The 17,402-nt window shown below is 72.0% G+C and overlaps 1 protein-coding gene across 4 annotated transcripts in view; it reads left to right on the top strand.

The window, feature by feature from the left end:
• The window catches only part of LTBP4 (latent transforming growth factor beta binding protein 4), a gene marked incomplete at its 5' end in the record, with an annotated part of 38,216 nt that overhangs the window by 12,412 nt on the left and 8,402 nt on the right, over positions 1-17,402 (top strand). The window contains 22 exons of one of the 4 annotated variants that reach the window (XM_084612247.1): positions 1,698-1,950; positions 5,932-6,147; positions 6,353-6,564; positions 7,537-7,639; positions 8,085-8,159; positions 8,777-8,899; positions 9,273-9,437; positions 9,693-9,842; positions 10,250-10,321; positions 10,499-10,627; positions 10,750-10,875; positions 11,391-11,516; positions 11,682-11,807; positions 12,493-12,618; positions 13,275-13,394; positions 14,412-14,537; positions 14,610-14,735; positions 15,226-15,348; positions 15,726-15,857; positions 16,145-16,276; positions 16,473-16,598; positions 16,831-16,974. In XM_084612247.1, the coding sequence (XP_084468373.1) occupies positions 1,713-1,950; positions 5,932-6,147; positions 6,353-6,564; positions 7,537-7,639; positions 8,085-8,159; positions 8,777-8,899; positions 9,273-9,437; positions 9,693-9,842; positions 10,250-10,321; positions 10,499-10,627; positions 10,750-10,875; positions 11,391-11,516; positions 11,682-11,807; positions 12,493-12,618; positions 13,275-13,394; positions 14,412-14,537; positions 14,610-14,735; positions 15,226-15,348; positions 15,726-15,857; positions 16,145-16,276; positions 16,473-16,598; positions 16,831-16,974 (3,016 nt within the window). Of the gene's footprint in view, positions 1-1,697; positions 1,951-5,931; positions 6,148-6,352; positions 6,565-7,536; positions 7,640-8,084; positions 8,160-8,776; positions 8,900-9,272; positions 9,438-9,692; positions 9,843-10,249; positions 10,322-10,498; positions 10,628-10,749; positions 10,876-11,390; positions 11,517-11,681; positions 11,808-12,492; positions 12,619-13,274; positions 13,395-14,411; positions 14,538-14,609; positions 14,736-15,225; positions 15,349-15,725; positions 15,858-16,144; positions 16,277-16,472; positions 16,599-16,830; positions 16,975-17,402 lie in introns of those variants that run through there. The other 3 variants (XM_084612246.1, XM_084612248.1, XM_084612249.1) reach the window with 3 other exon arrangements.

Below are 17,402 nucleotides of genomic sequence, written 5' to 3'. Positions count from 1 at the left end.
ACTGGGGCCAGCTGCCCCATTGCTGCTCCCTCCCTGGCTCCCTCCCCCATGACCCTGGCAGCTGTAACGAGCATTTAGCTAATTAACTGGCACTTTTCCCAGGCTCTGACATGACAATGAAACGGCTGTGGGGGGGGGGGCACCAGAGAGGCCCCCCAGAGCCAGGGCAGAGCCCCACCCCCCTTGCTGCACAGGGGTCACTGGGACAGGGAGTCACTGGGGCGATGCCCGGGACCTGCTCCCCCAGAGCCGGGCAGGACTCTGGGGAACCTCCCCTCTCGGCGCCGACTGTCCCCAGGGCACGACGCGTCCCCACCTTCCACCTTCCTGGGTCTGGCCCCGGAGCCTCCAGCCTCCCCTGCCCCACTGTGCGCTTCCCACAGCGAGTCTCCCCGGGCGGGGTCCTGGGGGGGTCCAGAGGGCCCTGCCCCCCAACTCCGCAGTCAGACGGGACTCTCAGCCCGCTGGGGAAATAGGAGGTTTATTGGATGACAGGAACATGGTCCAACACAGAGCTTGTAGGTGCAGCCCATGGGACTCCCTCAGTCAGGTCCATCTTGGGAGGCAGGGAGCCCAGAGCCCCCCCTGGCCCTCCCTCCATTTCCCCAGCCAGCTCCAAGCTGAAACTCTCCAGCCCCTCCGGCCTTTGTCTCTCTCCTGGCCAGGAGGCCACCTGATCCCTTTGTTCTCCAGCCCCTTCAGTCGGCCCGGAGACAGCATGTCGGCCAGTCTCTGTGCAGACGCCATCACACTGGCCCCAGGGCTCTGCGACAATCACACCCCCAGATCCCCCCACCTAGAAACTTAAGAACTGCCTAGGGGAAACTGAGGCACCCACCCAATATTCAGAGAGAACATTAAGAACAGTCCCACATTGTCGCACAAGGGCATGCGGGGAGCCCAGGGCTGGGCTGGCAGGGGCTGTGGGTCGGGACTGAGGGGCACCACGGAGCTGGGGGGAGCCCAGGGCTGGCCTGGCAGGGGGCTGCGGGTTGGGAGTGAGGGGCACCACGGAGCTGGGGGGGGCCTCTCTTGTTTCCCACTCAGGAGATGTGCAGGGTTGGGTGACTGGCAGGCAGGACTGAGGGGGGGCAGCTGCTTCTTCGTTCCCCTCCCCCATCTTCTCCCCCCCCCTGGACTTTGGCAGGAAAAGGTGACATCACAGCTGTCTCCATGGCAACTGGGCATGACCTCATGGGTGAATTGTCCCTCTGGGGACGGCCCAGAGCCCCCCTGCCCCCCCCCGGCCAGGACACCTGGCACCCAGCCTCTGCTCACGCTGCCCCCACACCAATGCCGAGGAGGGTCTCCTGCCCGTTGCCTGCTACATTGTCTGCAGCAAAGGAGGGGGGCTCGGCTGGGGGGGCCGCGGTCAGGTCACTGGGGGGCACAGCCGAGGCTCTGCATGTGTGCTGGGGGGGGGGCACGGCTGCTGGTGCCCATGAGCTTGCACTGGTGAATCCGGGCGACACCCGTGAGCGGCTGGTGAGGGCAGGGCGCGGGCGGGGGCAGCAGGGCGCGGGCGGGGGCCAGCAGGGCGCGGGGGGCCGGCTGCGGGCGCCGGGCGCGGGGCCGGGAAGAGTTAACGCAGCCGGCGGTGGCTCAGGTCCCTCACAAACATTGTTGCTGGAACCCGGCCCAGCCCAGCTCCCCGCGCTGCTTCCAATTAGCCGCCCGGGCACTCGGTGCGGAGCCGGAGCAGAGGCGCAGGCATGGCCGGAGCCCTCGCCTGCCTGCTGCTGCCCGCGGCCCTGCTCCTGCTGGCCGCCCGCCGGCCCCCGGCCGCCGCCCAGGCCCCCGGCCAGCTGCGGGTGCTGTTCACCCCCACGGTGTGCCGCGTCCACTGTGCCGGGCCCCGCTGCGCCCACCGCTGCGAGCGTGGGAACGCCACCGTGCTCTACAGCGGGGACCACGCCGGCCCCGCCGCCCGCGCCGCCGGCTTCCGCGTCTGTGAGTACCGGGGCCACGCCCGGCTCCCCCCGGCTGCAGGGCGCCCTCGGCGGCCGGGCCCCCACCCCGCCTGCGCCGGGGGGCCCTGCAGCCCCCGCCCCCGGGCCAGCCGCAGGGCTCCCGCTGGCCCCTTCGCTCCCGGCCCGGCGGCCAAGGGCCTGCACCTGCGGGCGCTGGCTGGCATCACAACCGCGTGGGGCTGGGCCACTGGGACGCCGTGGGGCTGGGCAGGGGGAGCTTTGGGATCTCTGGCTGAGGGGGGCTGCGGGGTGCGTGGCTGGGAGCTGAGCTGCCCGTCTTGGCCCGGACCCCGGTTCCGTGGGGTAGGAGGTGCCGGGCTGCCCCACCCAGCTGCCCCGTGTGCTCCTGTGTGGGGTTGCCCCCACCTCGCCCCACCAGGCTGAGCGGGGGGAGGGGGCCCCATGCTGTATCCCGGACCCCCAGGCTGCCCTACAGCGTGGGAGTGGCAATGCCCCCCCATACTCTCTCCAGGCACCCCCATGCCGTGGGGCAGCCTGGGGGTCTGGGATGCAGCATGCCCCCCACCCCCCCAGCTCAGTCACTGTCCTCCGGCCTTTCCTGTCCCTGCTGCCTGCACCGGGGCGGGGGGAAGGCTTGGGGGGCTGTGGCTGAGGAGTTGCTATGGGGCTGGGGCTGAGGGGCTGTCAGAGGTCAAGGCTGGCTGGGGACTGTTGGGGGTCCCAGCTGGATGTGGGGGGCTGGCGGGGGTCAGGGCTGGCTGGGGGTTGGCTGGGGTCACAGCTGGATGGGGGGGCTCTGAGGGGCTTTCACAGCTGGATGTGGGGGGCTCTGAGGCACTGGCGGGGGTCAGGGCTGGCTGGGGACTCTTGGGGGGTCACAGCTGGAAGTGGGGGGCTCTGGGGGGCTGGCGGGGGCTATAGGTTTAGCTCTGGCCGGGAGCTGGGGGAGGCTTTTCCCAGCCTGTCCCAGCTGCTCTGGGTCCCGCCCACGCTGCCCCATGAGCTCATCCCCAGCCCCTCGTGTGTGACCGCCCCCCCGCCCCAGCCCCAGGTGGGTGTGGACCCCTCGTCCGGAGCCAGCCCCTCCCCGGCTCGGCGACTGGACCCACCCAAACGTCCGGGGGCGAAACCTGGGAATTTGGAGAATAAACAAGGGCCTCAGGCAAGGGAGTCCGAGTTGCTGCCTCCGGACGCCTGGGTTCTCGCCTGGCTCGGGGAGAGGAGTGGGGCCAGTGGTTGTAGCGAGTGGGGGGTGGGGGGATGCGGGGCAGGCTGGGCTCCAGGGTGCCTAGATTCTACCTTGAGTGAGGCCCTTCCCCACCCGGTGCCTCAGTTTCCCTGGGCGTGGAGCTGAGCGGAGGCGCCGTCTCTCCAGCTGAGGTTACCCAGCCGAGCCCCCCGTGTCCCCAGCGCTCCGGGCTGGGGGTGTCTGTCCTGCCGGGGCCGTGTCCCCAGCCCAGTTCCCGTCCCCTGGGACACTGCCCAGGCTGCGCCCCAGCCCTGGAGGGCTCCGGGGGAGGCGGCCCCCAATGTCAGGGGCCGAGGGGAGAGTGCAAGCCACGGCCTGGCTGCCTGGGTCCCTCGGGGCACCCTCCACCCCCCCTCCGGGCACGGCCCCCCTGAGCTCTGCCAGCCCCTGCCGAGTGCCAGACAGCGTCTCCTCTGGCCCCCCTGCCGCGTCCTGCTGCGGGGCCCCCTTGCTGGCTGGACCCACAGCCACGCCCTGGGCAGGCACCGCCCACCCCATAGGGACCTGCTGGCTGTGGGGCTGGTGGCGGGGCCCCGGGGCCCCAGATATGCTGGGAACAGCGGGGGGGGGCAGACTGGGGGGGGAGCTTTCTGAGGAATACCCCCCCGGGCCAGTTCCCAGCAGCCCCCTTCCTCAGCGGTTCCCAGCTGCTGAGGCTGATGGGGTCCCCGGCCACGGGGGGTGTTCCCCTCAGTCCTGGGCACTTGGGGGGCAGTTGGGCTGCAGACGCCCCCTCCCCCAGCTCATTTCAGGCAGGGGGCCTGCGAGGGGATGAGGCAGAGCCCCCCTCCCCGGCACTCAGCGTCTTTGCAGACAAAGCCCCCTCCCGTGCCCCCAGGAGGGCTCTGCCCCCTTCCCGTGAGGGGCTGGTTTAAGCTCAGGGGGCCCCGTGCCAGCAGCTCTGAGGCTGCCTGACCCCCACATCTCGGTTCCTGGCGTCTCCTCGAGCTGCTCAGCCCCCGCGTGGGGGGGACTCGGCCTGCCAAGGGTCCACCAACGTCTGGGGCGGGGGAGGGGGCACAGCTGGCTGGGCTGGGAACATCTGTGCATTTGGACCACAGCCAGTTTGGGGGGAGGCGCTGGGGTGAGGGGGAGGTGGCTGGGGCTGGGGGGGCACCGTGGCTGGGGGGGGCACTCAGCTTTTGTGGGTCCAGCCCAGCCCCAGGCTGCTCTGGGTCGGTGTGAGATGAGCTGCTGGGTCTCTGCCCGTCCCTGGCGCGGGCCCCCCCCCGACTCCCCCCGCAGCCCTGGCGCCGGGTTCTTGGGCCCATTTCCCAGCCATCGCAGCCCAGAGGGACCCAGGCGTCCTGGGGCCTGGCTGAGCCATTCCCACAGGGAGGGAGTGTGTCAGGGCTGAGGTGGCTCCTGGTGGGATCTCGGCCCAGCTGGGGGGCAACAGGGCTGGAGCTTTGGGTCCCTGAAGGTCCCCCCAGGACAGACCCTCCACGGCGTCCTGCCCAGGGCCGGGGGAGGGGGGGGATGGCGGTAACTGGCCCCAGCACCCTAAGGGTTAATGGCTGAACTGCGTGGGAGGAACATCTGGATCCAGCCAGGCCCCCCCGCCCCCCACCGCCCGGCAGCTGTGCCTTTGTGCTGGGAGCCTGCAACGGCCAGACAAGGGACGAGCTGCCTCACTCCCGACCCACAGCCCCCCACACCCCGGCCCTGCCCCCTGCGGCCCTGCCGGTGCCCCTCACTCCCGACCTGCAGCCCCCCGCTACCCCGGCCCTGCCCCCGCCGGCCCTGCCGGTGCCCCGCACTCCCGACCCGCAGCCCCCCGGTACCCCGGCCCTGCCCCCCCTTCCCTGCTGGTGCCCCTCACTCCTGACCTGCAGCCCCCCGGTACCCCGGCCCTGCCCCCCCAGCCCTGCCGGTGCCCCTCACTCCCGACCCGCAGCCCCCCGGTACCCCAGCCCTGCCCCCCCTTCCCTGCTGGTGCCCCTCACTCCTGACCTGCAGCCCCCCGGTACCCCGGCCCTGCCCCCCCTTCCCTGCTGGTGCCCCTCACTCCTGACCTGCAGCCCCCCGGTACCCCGGCCCTGCCCCCCCGGCCCTGCTGGTGCCCCTCACTCCCGACCCGCAGCCCCCCGGTACCCCAGCCCTGCCCCCCCTTCCCTGCTGGTGCCCCTCACTCCTGACCTGCAACCCCCCGCTACCCCGGCCCTGCCCCCCCACGGCCCTGCTGGTGCCCCTCACTCCCAACCCTCAGCCCCCCGCTACCCCGGCCCTGCCCCCCCACGGCCCTGCTGGTGCCCCTCACTCCCGACCCTCAGCCCCCCGCTACCCCGGCCCTGCCCCCCCATGGCCCTGCTGGTGTCCCTCACTCCCACCCGCAGCCCCCCGCTACCCCGGCCCTGCCCCCCCATGGCCCTGCTGGTGTCCCTCACTCCCACCCGCAGCCCCCCGCTACCCTGGCCCTGCTGGTGCCCCTCACTCCTGACCCACAGCCCCCTGTGTGTCGCTCAGGGTCTGGGCCAGCCCAGCCCCATCTATCCAGACGCGCTGGTTCAGCGAGACACAAGCCAGGCCCTCTCACAGCCCCCCACCGAAGGCGCTTGGCTCCCACCCACGATGTGACCCAACCAGACCTCCCCAGCTGGCCCCTCCCACTGCAGGCAGCCCTGGGAGGGGCACTCGGGGGTGGGTGTCCCTGGGCCCTGCCCTTCGCTCCCCAATAGGCAGCAGACCCCTGCAGCCCCCCTCGGGGGAGACGCTCCCCGGTACCCCCTGACTTGCGCCTTTGCCTTGCAGTCCTGTGCCCCCTGCTCTGCCAGAACGGAGGGGTCTGCATCAAGAAGGACCAGTGTCTCTGCCCCCCCAGCTTCACCGGCAAGTTCTGCCAGATCCCGGCCCCCCGGCCCCAGGCCCCGGCCCCAGCGCAGAAGGAAGACAGCCCAGGGGGGCCGCAGCCCCTCACCAAATCCGTCTACACCCTGCCCCTCGCCAACCACCAGCAGGAGCGGGACGGTAAGGGGCCCCGGGGGGGCTAGGCTGGGATGGCCGGGGGGGGGAATGTGTCTCCCTGGGGAGCAGGTGGGGGGGTGCACCGTGGGAGCTGAGCTGGGGGCTTTGCAGGGACTGGCCCCATACGCAACCTCCTCCCCTTGGATCGGCCCGGTCCCTGGCTCTGCCCCACCCCCCACCCCGGCACTGCCCCTCTCTGCCCCCTCAGGTGCCCTGTCCATGGTGAACGTCCACGTGCAGCACCCCCCCGAGGCCTCGGTGACCATCCACCAGGTGGAGCGGGTGAGTGAGCCCAGCGCCCCGGGGCAGCCGCCCGCCAACGCCCTCTACACCGTCCTGGCCCAGAGCAGCCCCCACGCCAGCGGGTACCACGAGGACGCCGGCTACGGGTACTGCTTCCGGCAGCTCCACGCCGGGGAGGTAACGGCCGGGGGGCTGCATGGGGGGGGGCTCAGCAACAGGCAGGGGGAGCTGGGCAGAGGCCTCACTCCCACCCGTGGCCACGTGGGACGCTCACCTGCTGGCACTTGTGTGTGCGGAGCGTGCCGGACCGGCCAACCCCCCCGGGCTCGTGTGGCACAAAGATGCTCAATCACCCCCATGGGTGTGATCCCCGGCACACGCACTCCCGCCAGCCCATGCCCCCTTGGCACACGTGTCCCCTAGCGAGTCCGCCCAGGCGGGGTCCTGGGGAAGCCAGAGGGTCCTGCCCCCCAACTCCGCAGGCAGACGGGACTCTCAGCCAGCCAGTAACACAGGAGGTTTATTAGACGACAGGAACATGGTCTAACACAGAGCTTGTAGGTGCAGAGAACAGGACCCTTCAGCTGGGTCCATTTTGGGGGGCAGGGAGCCAGACAACCACGTCTGCCCTTCACTCCATGTCCCAGCCAGCCCCAAACTGAAACTCCCTCCAGCCCCTCCTCCTCTGGGCTTTGTCCCTTTCCCAGGAGGGCACCGGATCCCTTTGTTCTCCAACCCTTTAGCTCTCACCTAGCAGGGGGGAAGGGCCCAGGCCATCAGTGGCCAGGAGACAGAGTGTCGCCATTTATGGACCCTGGCCCTTTGCTCTGCAACAAATTACACCCCTGCCTTATCCCACCACCCAGAGACTTAAGAACTGCCTAGGGGAAACTGAGGCAGCCCTACAGTGTTCAGAGGAAACATTCAGAACAGTCCCGCTTCATCACACCCGGCACGCGCACTCCCGCCAGCGGAGGTCCCCGTTAGCACCCTTGGCCGCGTGAATCAACGGGCGCTGGGCAGCAGCTGGGAGAATTCCAGCCACGCAGCCGGGAACGTCTCAGGCCGGGGGCGCCCAGGGGCCACGGCACAGCCTGGGACCCCCCAACCCCCCAGCTGGCCGTGCTGACCCGGCCCCTTTCCCTGCAGTGCAGCGCCCCCCTGCCCGGCCTGCGGACTCAGGACGTCTGCTGCCACGGTGCCGGCGTGGCCTGGGGCGTCCACGAGTGTCTGCCCTGCGCCACCCAGACAGGTAGGGCTGCGGCCGAGGGGCGGGGGCAGGGCCAGGGTGGGGTCAGTGCGGGGCGGGGGCTGGGGGTCAATGCAGGGTGGGGGCAGAGGCTGGGGTCAGTGTGGGGTGGGGTCAGTGAAGGGCGGGGGCTGGGGTGGAGTCAGTGATGGGCGAGGGCTGGGGGTCAATGCAGGGTGGGGGCAGAGGCTGGGGTCAATGCAGGGTGGGGTCAGTGAAGGGCGGGGGCTGGGGTGGAGTCAATGCAGGGTGGGGTCAGTGATGGGCGAGGGCAGGGGCTGGGATCAGTGTGGGGCGGGGCAGGGCAGGGGCTGGCGGGGGGGGCCCACCCTGGGGCTGTTGGGACCCTGGGGGTGGAACAGGGAGCTTGGGTGGCTCTGGGGAGGGCAGTCTATGGGGGGCTGGGGGAGGGGCACTTCTGGCTCTGAGCCCCCCTCTCTCCCCACAGCGAATGCACCCGCCCTGGGGCAGCAGGAGGCCCCGTGCCCCAAAGGCTTCCAGCGGGTCAATGGCTCCTGCCAGGGTGAGTTGGGCAGAGCCCTGGGATGGGGGGGGCGGGCGTGTGCCCGGGGGGCTCAGGGGACCCAGCATCCCAAGCCCTTAGTTAACGAGGGGCGGGAAAGTCCCAGCCGACCCCCAGCCCCACCGAGTCCCAGGCTGGGAACATCTCCTGCGTCCCCCACAGAACAGCCCCCAAGGGCCCCACCTCTGTCCTTGTTCCCGGGCAGACGTGGTCCCCGGGCCTCCTCCTGGCCCTTTGCCCCAGCGGGTCGCGCCCGGCTGCCTCCCTGCCTGGGGCACCCCTCCCTGGGCGTCGGGTGCCCAAAGTCCGGGCCATTGGAGCGGCCGGTGTCTTCGTGGACTCCCCCATGGGCGTGGGGCCAGGCCCCCCCACTGGCATCGGTCATGCCTGGGTCTCCGCGAGGAGCCAACTGCCTTTTCCCATCCCCTTGTTACACCATGCAGGGGAAACTGAGGCACACACAACCGTCATCCAAATTATGCTGAAAAATTCCCACTCAGCCACACATGGCCCCAGCCCCCTGCCCCTCCCATCTCTCTAGGGCACCAGAGCAGCCAGCTCCCTGGGCTGGGGGGCGCTGGCTGGCCCTGCTCTGACCCCCTCCCGTTTCTCCCCAGATGTGGACGAGTGCCGGGAGGGCGGGTTCTGCCAGAACGGGCTTTGCACCAACACGCCCGGCAGCTTCTCCTGCCTCTGCCACACGGGCTACATCCTCGACTCCTCCCGCAGCAGCTGCATCTGTGAGGGGGTAGCTGGGGGGGTCCTTGGTCTCGCAGAACTGCGCGGTGGGGGGAGGAGCAGGCTCCCAGGAGGCCCAGGGTGGGGGGCTGGCTGACTCGGGGGGGCTGGGGAACGGGCCCTGGGGGGTGCTGGCTCGTGGGGGCTGGAGAATGGGTGGGGGGGCGAGGGCGGGGGCTGGCTGACTCGGGGGGTTGGGGAACGGGCCAGGGGGGCTGAGGGCGGGGGCGGGGAACGGGCTGCAGGGGGGCTGGCTCGGGGGGGGCACGGGGCCATTCCCCGGCGGGGGCCCCGGCTCCCATCCGGCCGGGAGCCCCGGCAGCGGCTCCGTGGGGGGCTGAGCGCCCGTCTGTCCGCATGTCTGTCTCTCCGCAGCCCACCATGTGATCTCGGAGGCCAAGGGCCCCTGCTACCGGGTCCTGCGGGACGGGGCCTGCTCCCTCCCCACCCTGCGCAACATCACCCGGCAGATCTGCTGCTGCAGCCGGGTCGGCAAGGCCTGGGGCTGGGGCTGCCAGCGCTGCCCGCTCTTCGGCTCCGGTGAGCCCCCGCCCGAACGCCTGGGTTCTCTCCCGCTGCTGGGAGGGGTGAGAGCAGGGGCGGGAGCCAGGACGCCTGGGTTCTCTCCTGGCAGTGGGAGGGCAGTGGGGGCTAATGGTGAGGGGGTGGGAGCCAGGACACCTGGGTTCTCTCCCGCTGCTGGGAGGGGTGAGAGCAGGGGTGGGAGCCAGGACACCTGGGTCCCCGCATAGCTGGGGGCTCTGGGCTCCTGATGCTGCCCCCCCCCCCATGCAGATGGCTTCAAGGAGATCTGCCCAGCGGGTCCCGGCTACCACTACTCCGCCTCCGACCTGCGGTACAATGCCCGGTTCCTGGGCCCCGACCAGCCCCGCGTGCCCGTCGGCCGCCAGCAGGGGGCGCGCACGGCCGCCCCGCCCGCCACAGGTGAGAGCCACCCGCCGTGCCCCGTCCCCCCCCACCCCTGCCCCGTCCCCCCCCCGTGCCCTGCCCCCGCCATGGCCCCCCCAACAGCGACCCTCCCCCACCCATCCCCCCTTCCGCACAGCACAGCTCCCCATCCGTGCCCCGCCCCCCCCAGCACCCTCCCGCTTGCCCCCCCCATTGCGCTCTGCTCCTCTTCCCCCTCCCCGGCAGGCCCAGCTGAGGGGCTGGATGGGCCACGGCGCCTGAGTCCCCCCACCGCACCCCGGGGCAGGGCTGGTGGGGGAGGGGCAGGGGAGGTGAAGGCGCCCGGGTGTCCCTTAGTCTCACCCTCCCCCCCGTACCCACGTATGGGCCCAGCCCCTCCCCCCCACTCCACCGTGCTCACCCCCCTCCTTGTCCCCCTGCAGCCCGCTGGAGTGCCCAGCCCCCCGCAACCCTGCCACCTGCCCCCAAAGCTGCCCAAGAGGGGCCGACCTCAGGTAGGGATGGGGGGGAGGGAGTGAAAGGGAGGGGAAGGCGGCAGGGTGGGGGGTGGAGATGCTCGGGGAGGGGGCGCTGAGGGGTGGGGCACCCCGGCGAGGGGTTTGGAGGAGTGGGGGGGGCTGTTGGGGGTGGGGATCCGGGGACAGACCCCAATCACCCCCCGTTCTCGGCAGAGCCCAGCAGCGTGTGTGAGCGGAACCCCGAGATCTGCGGCCCGGGGCGGTGCGGCCCCCGCCAGGGCAGCTACACCTGCCTCTGTCACCCCGGCTTCTGGCTCAGCACCCAGGGCACCCACTGCATCGGTGAGGGGGGCCGCCAGGGGGCGGGGCGGGGGGTCTCGGCCTGGCCCCCCCCGTCTGGGCCGCCGAGGGGGGCCCCCATGCCCTCGCGGGGCTCAGGGCCTGACTCCGTCTGTCTGCGCCAGACATGGACGAGTGTCGGCAGAGCCCGCACCCCTGCGCCGATGGGCACTGCGAGAACACCGTGGGGAGCTACCGCTGCGTCTGCGCCCCCGGCTACCGCGCTGCCCCGCCGGGCACCGAGTGCCGAGGTGAGAGCCAGGGCGGGGGCCCCTGGGCGCGGGGTGGGGACCCGGGGTCCTGCTGTCTGGGCTCCGCAGGGCCTCGGCCCTTCCGGGCCGCCAGAGCCCAGCCAGCCTGGAGCAAAGGCCTTTGTCCAGGCCTGTCTGTCCGGCCAGCCGGCTCTCCTTCCTCAGGCCGAGGTGAGCCCAACTCCTCTGGCACCCCCCAGTCCTGCCCTCTCCCCTCCCGGCGATGGGCCTCCAGCCGGGGGAGAGGCGGGTGGCCGGACCCTCCGGCTCGTTGGTTGCCAGCGTCCCGGTGGGTGGATCTGCCATGGTCTTCTCCTGCTCCGTGGAGACGGGGGAGGTCAGAGCATGGACCTCAGGAATAAGGCCGCAGAGGGGGGAAACTGAGGCATGCACAGGCTTTGTAAAAGTATTGCAAAAATTCCCCCTTTGTCACCGCTAGGGCCCTGGGGCGGGGGGAATGAGTCTCTGACCCCCCCTCCACTAACACTGCCCTTTCCTCCCCTCTGCCCGAGCAGACATCGACGAGTGTGCCCAGAGCCCCCGCCCGTGCGCCCAGGGCCGTTGTGAGAACACGCCCGGCTCCTACCGCTGCGTCTGCCCCACCGGGTACCAGCCCAACCCCCCTGGCACCAGCTGCACCGGTAACATAGAGCCCGCCAGGGCTGGGCCGTGCCCTAGGTTTGGGGGGCTGGGTGATGCCACGGGGAGCAGACGGGGCTGGGTGGGGCGGTGCCATGGGGGAGGGTCGGGCGGGGGGAAGGAGGTGCGGGGGGACCAGGGGTTCACAGCCCCCCTGTGCCCTGCAGACATCGACGAATGCGCCCAGAGCCCCCGCCCGTGCGCCCAGGGCCTCTGCGAGAACACGGCCGGGAGCTACCACTGCGTCTGCCCCCGGGGCTTCCGGGCCAGTCCGGACGGCAGCGAGTGCCTGGGTAGGTGCCCCGCCCCCGGGGGTTCCCCTCCCACGCCCCCGGGGCGGGTCCAGGGGTTCCCCTCCACTGCCCCGCCTCCGGGGGTTCCCCTGCCCCCCGGGGGTTTCCCTCCACTGCCCTGCCCCCCCAGGGGTTCCCCTCCCCCCCCCGGGGTTCCTGTCCCCTGCCCCCACCCCCTGGCGAGCCCATTTTTGCAGGGAGCCCGGCTGCCGTTCCCTTGGGCACGGGGGCCCTGCGGGGGCTCCCCGCCCCATGGCTCCAGACACAGACCTCAGCAGGGACGGGTGCAGCAGGGCCTGGGGGCGGGGCTTGGGGATCCCCGGGGGGGTCCCATCCCGAGGCCGAGCAGCTCTGACGCCCACCCTGCGAGCCTGGGCGCTGCGAGACCGTGGCCGGCGGGTCCCGCCGCCCCAGCCCCGCGGGCACCGAGTGTGTGGGTAAGAGCTGGGCTGGGGGGCGGGTGCAGAGCTGCCCCCGGTGTCTGGCGGGGCTGGGGGCGTGGGGCAGTTGTGACTGGGACAACCTTCCCCCCTGCCAGCACATCCCTGCTGCAGGGCGGGGTGGACCCAGGGGCATGAATCTGTGGGGCCCAGGGCACTTCCCTATGGGGAAGCACGCAGCTTGGGGGCAGCGGGCTGTGCCAGGCAGCGCCCCCCCCGCTGTCGCTCGCTCTCTCTCCCCGTAGACGTGGACGAGTGCCGGCAAAGCCCACGGCCCTGCAGCTACGGGCGCTGCGAGAACACGCCCGGCGGGTATCAGTGCGTCTGCCCGGCCGGCTTCCGGCTCGACCCCCAGCAGCACCACTGCCAGGGTGAGCTGGGGGCAGGGAGAGGGCTCTGGGGGGCAGGGCACTGGATGGTCTCTGGGGGGGCATGGAGGGGGGCTCTGGGGGGGCAGGGAGAGGGCTCTGGGGGGCAGGAAGGGGAGTGGGGGTAGGGCACTGGATGGGCTCTGGGGGGCATGGAGGGGGTCTCTGGGGGGGGCAGGGAGAGGGCTCTGGGGGGCAGGAAGGGGAGTGGGGGGTAGGGCACTGGATGGGCTCTGGGGGGCATGGAGGGGGTCTCTGGGGGGGCGGAGACGGGACTCTGGGGGGGCAGGAAGGGATAGGTGACTGGGGGCAGGGGGTCCTCTCTTGTACACGGTCGGGGGGCTCTGTGCCTGTCCTGGGGCCTCCGTGGTGCTGCCCAGCGGGTCCGATGGGACCAGCCCCTGGCCGTGGCCCCTGTTGGCAGCGATGCCGGGTGGCCCCGTCCCTAGGGACCCGGCCGGGCTGCCTGGGGCCGGGCCTTAGCCTGGGAAAGCCACGTGGGTGCAGCCCCCGGCCTCTGCTCCGAGCCCCCAGCTGCCCCGGGGCTCCCCGCCCGGCCAGGCAGCGGAAGGGGCCCCGGGGGGGACAGGCGGGTCGTTAAGCGGGCCCCGGGGGGGACAGGCGGGTCGTTAAGCCCACGTCCCCGTTCGCCCGCGCAGACATCGACGAGTGCGAGAACCACCTGGCCTGCCCGGGGCAGGAGTGCGTCAACGCGCCCGGCTCCTTCCAGTGTCTGCCCTGCCGGGATGGGCACCGGCTCCATAACGGGCACTGCACAGGTACCGGCTGGCCCCGGCACTGACCCCCGCCCCGGGCCCCTTCCCGGCCCTCCCGCCTGCAGGCGCTGGGCCCCCCAGCCTCCCTCCGTGGGCGCTGCCCCCCTGCCCTTCCCCCCCGATTTCCCCCCCAGCCCTTCCCCCCGATTTCCCCCCGCCCTTCCCCCGCAAGCACTGGGCCCCCCAGCCTCCCTCCGTGGGCGCTGCCCCCCTGCCCTTCCCCCCCGATTTCCCCCCCAGCCCTTCCTCCGCAAGCACTGGGCCCCCCAGCCTCCCTCCATGGGCGCTGGCCCCCCCGCCCTTCCCCCCGATTTCCCCCCAGCCCTTCCCCCGCAAGCACTGGGCCCCCCAGCCTCCCTCCGTGGGCACTGGCCCCCTCCTGCCCTTCCCCCCCCGATTTCCCCCCCCAGCCCTTCCCCCGCAAGCACTGGGCCCCCCAGCCTCCCTCCGTGGGCGCTGCCCCCCCGCCCTTCCCCCCTGATTTCCCCCCCGCCCTTCCCCCGCAAGCACTGGGCCCCCCAGCCTCCCTCCGTGGGCGCTGCCCCCCCACCCTTCCCCCCGATTTCCCCCCCAGCCCTTCCCCCGCAAGCACTGGGCCCCCCAGCCTCCCTCCGTGGGCGCTGCCCCCCCAGCCCTTCCCCCCCGATTTCCCCCCCAGCCCTTCCCCCCGATTTCCCCCCCGCCCTTTCCCCGCAAGCACTGGGCCCCCCCAGCCTCCCTCCGTGGGCACTGGCCCCCCCGCCCTTCCCCCCGATTTCCCCCCCAGCCCTTCCCCGCAAGCACTGGGCCCCCCAGCCTCCCTCCGTGGGCGCTGCCCCCCAGCCCTTCCCCCCCGATTTCCCCCCCAGCCCTTCCCCCGCAAGCACTGGGCCCCCCAGCCTCCCTCCGCGGGCGCTGGCCCCCCCTGCCCTTCCCCCCGATTTCCCCCCCCAGCCCTTCCCCCGCAAGAACTGGGCCCCCCAGCCTCCCTCCGTGGGCGCTGGCCCCCCCGCCCACTCTGACTCTGCCCCTCGCTTGCAGACGTTGACGAGTGCGCGACAGGCTCGCCCTGCGGCCCCCACGGCCGCTGCTCCAACACCGAGGGCTCTTTCCGCTGCCAATGCGGCCAGGGGTACCGGGCGGGCGCGCCGGGGGGCCCCTGCGCAGGTAAGTGCGGGACACGGGGGGGGCCGGCCGGGCTGGGCCAGGCCCCCGCCCTGCTGACACCCCCCTTTGCAGATGTCAACGAATGCCTGGAGGGCGAGTTCTGCTTCCCGCACGGCGAATGTCTCAACACCGACGGCTCCTACACCTGCCTGTGTGCCCCGGGCTTCGCCCCTGCGCCAAGCGGCACTGCCTGCCTCGGTACGGGACCCAGGCGTCCGGGGACCACAGCACCTCCTGCGGGGGGATGGGGGAGGACCCAGGCGTCCGGGGAATTCGGTGCCTCCTGCATGGGGACCCAGGCGTCTGGGGACCTCGGCAATCACTGCATGGGGACCCAGGCGTCCGGGGACCGTGGCGCCTCCTGCAGAGGGAATGGGCGAGGACCCAGGCGTCCGGGGACCACAGCACCTCATGCAGGCAGACCGCAGCGCCTCCTGTGGGGGGACCCAGGCGTCCGGGGACCACAGCACCTCCTGCGGGGGGATGGGGGAGGACCCAGGCGTCCGGGGACCGTGGCGCCTCCTGCAGAGGGAATGGGCGAGGACCCAGGCGTCCGGGGACCACAGCACCTCATGCAGGCAGACCGCAGCGCCTCCTGTGGGGGGACCCAGGCGTCCGGGGAGCAGAGGACAGCGTGCGTGTGAGGGGAGGGTCCATCCCGCCTGCTGAGCCGTGTCTCCCTTCGCAGACGTTGACGAGTGCCAACTCGGGGGGGTGTGCGAGGGCGGGCATTGTGCCAACACGGACGGCTCCTTCGACTGCCACTGCCGGGCCGGCTTCCGGGCCAGCCCCGACAAGCACGCCTGCCAGGGTGAGACACTGCACGGGAGCTCTGTGGGGAGGGGGCTGGGGGCCCCGCTTGCTGTGGCTGGTTCCGGCCCCCCCGGGCAGAGCCTGCGCTGCACCCCCCAGATCCAGGCTCGGACATGACATCCCCTGCTCCCGGGGCGGGGGCGGGACACATGGGGCTCTGCCGCCCCGCCCCGTGTTTGGGGTGTTCTGTCCCCTTCCCACTGGGGTGTGGCTAAGCACCGCCCGGACGCCGGGGTCCCGCGACAGGTGCGTCCTGTCCTGTCACCGCTCTGCTGGACTCTTCTCAGCTCCGGGGGGGTGGGACAGACCCTGGGGGCTCAGCCCAGCGCCCTCCCACCCCTGCCTGTGCCGCTGACTGCCCCCCCCACCCCCCAGATGTGGACGAGTGCCAGCAGTATGGGGGCGCCCTCTGCGGGGCCCAGCGCTGCGAGAACCAGCCTGGCTCCTACCGCTGCGTCCCCGCCTGCGAGCCGGGCTACCGGGCCGGTGCTGCCGGGGCCTGTGTCGGTGAGTGCCGGGGGTGCGGGGGGGGGGTTCATGCCCATGGGCGGGGGGTTCCGGTTCTGGAGCTTTGGGGGTAACGTGCCCTGTTCTCTGGGGGTTGCACTGGGGTCGTAGCTGCTGGGCAGCCCCTGCCCTGGCCATGGAGAGTCCTGGGGGGCTGCAAAGAGTCCTTGCCCCCCAGGGGCACAGAACCAGCTCTGCCCCCCCTTAGGCCCGGGTTCGGCCGAGCTGCCCCCCCCCCACATTCCCCCCATGGCCAGATCCTGACGGTGCCTCCCCCCACCCCCCAGATGTGGACGAGTGCCAGGAGTACGGGGGTGCCCTCTGCGGGGCCCAGCGCTGCGAGAACCAGCCCGGCTCCTACCGCTGCGTCCCCGCCTGCGAGCCGGGCTACCGGGCCGGTGCTGCCGGGGCCTGTGTCGGTGAGTGCCGGGGGCGGGAGCAGGGGGTGTTTGCCTGGGGAGGGGCCGTGCCGGTGAGTGCTGGGCTCGAGCTTGGAGAACAGGCCATGGGAGTGGGTCCGTGGGAACCGTGGCTGGGGGGGGCTGCGGAAGCCGTGGGAACCGTGGCTGGGGGGGCTGCGGAAGCCGTGGTGACCGGCTGTTGGCTGTGTTTCAGACGTGGACGAGTGTGCGAACGGGACGCTGTGCGGGGACCACGCCATGTGCCACAACCTGCCTGGCTCCTTCCAGTGTCTCTGCGACCAGGGCTACGAGACTGCCCGTGACGGGCGCCACTGCCAGGGTCTGGGGGGCTGCCGGGGCCGGGGGGGCAGGACGGGGGGGGCTTCTGGGATTCTGGGGGTCGGCCAGGGTCTGGGGGGCTGCTGGGATTCTGGAGGGCTGCCAGGATACGGGGTGGGGGGTCGGGATCGGGGGGCTGCCAGGGGCAGGCAGGGGACAGGGCGGGCGGGGGAGCTGGAAGCTGGGCCATGGCCCCCCCCGCCCTGCTCACCAGCTGCCCCCCACCTCCCCAGATGTGAACGAGTGTGAGACGCTGCAGGGCGTGTGTGGGGCCGAGCTCTGCGAGAACGTGGAGGGCTCCTTCCTCTGCATCTGCCCCAGCAGCGCCCAGGAGTTTGACCCCATGACGGGGCGCTGCACCCACTCGCCCAGCCCCCGTGAGTGAGGGGGGATGCAGGGAGTGGGGGCAGGCACCAGAGGGAGGGGGGTCAGCCGGGGGTGGGCAGGGAGTGGGGGGCACAAGGGGAGGGGGGCTGGTGAGTGGGAGGGGTTAGGGGTGTGATGGGTTCCCCCCGGGGTGCCAATTGGAACTGGGGTACCACTGAGCCCGCCTCACCCACCAGGCTGGGCTCCCTGCACACTTCACTTTTCCAGCACACACGGGTAGGGCCACACACAGCCGCAGACCTCAGCCCTGCATGGCAAGACTCAGCTAAGGACCTGCCCAGTTACTCAGGCGCACCCCGCTCTGGAGGGCAGACCCCAAATTGTACCGTCTTGCGCAGCACAGAGATCTGCACAGCGTGAGCTCCTGAAATTCGCCCCCTCCCTCAATGTGGAGAGAGACGCAACAGCTTTGGCCCCC

Source organism: Lepidochelys olivacea (genome assembly GCF_965140295.1).
Source record: "Lepidochelys olivacea isolate rLepOli2 genome assembly, chromosome: 23".
Taxonomy (NCBI): Eukaryota; Metazoa; Chordata; order Testudines; family Cheloniidae; genus Lepidochelys; species Lepidochelys olivacea.
This window is presented reverse-complemented; position numbering and strand designations above follow the sequence as displayed.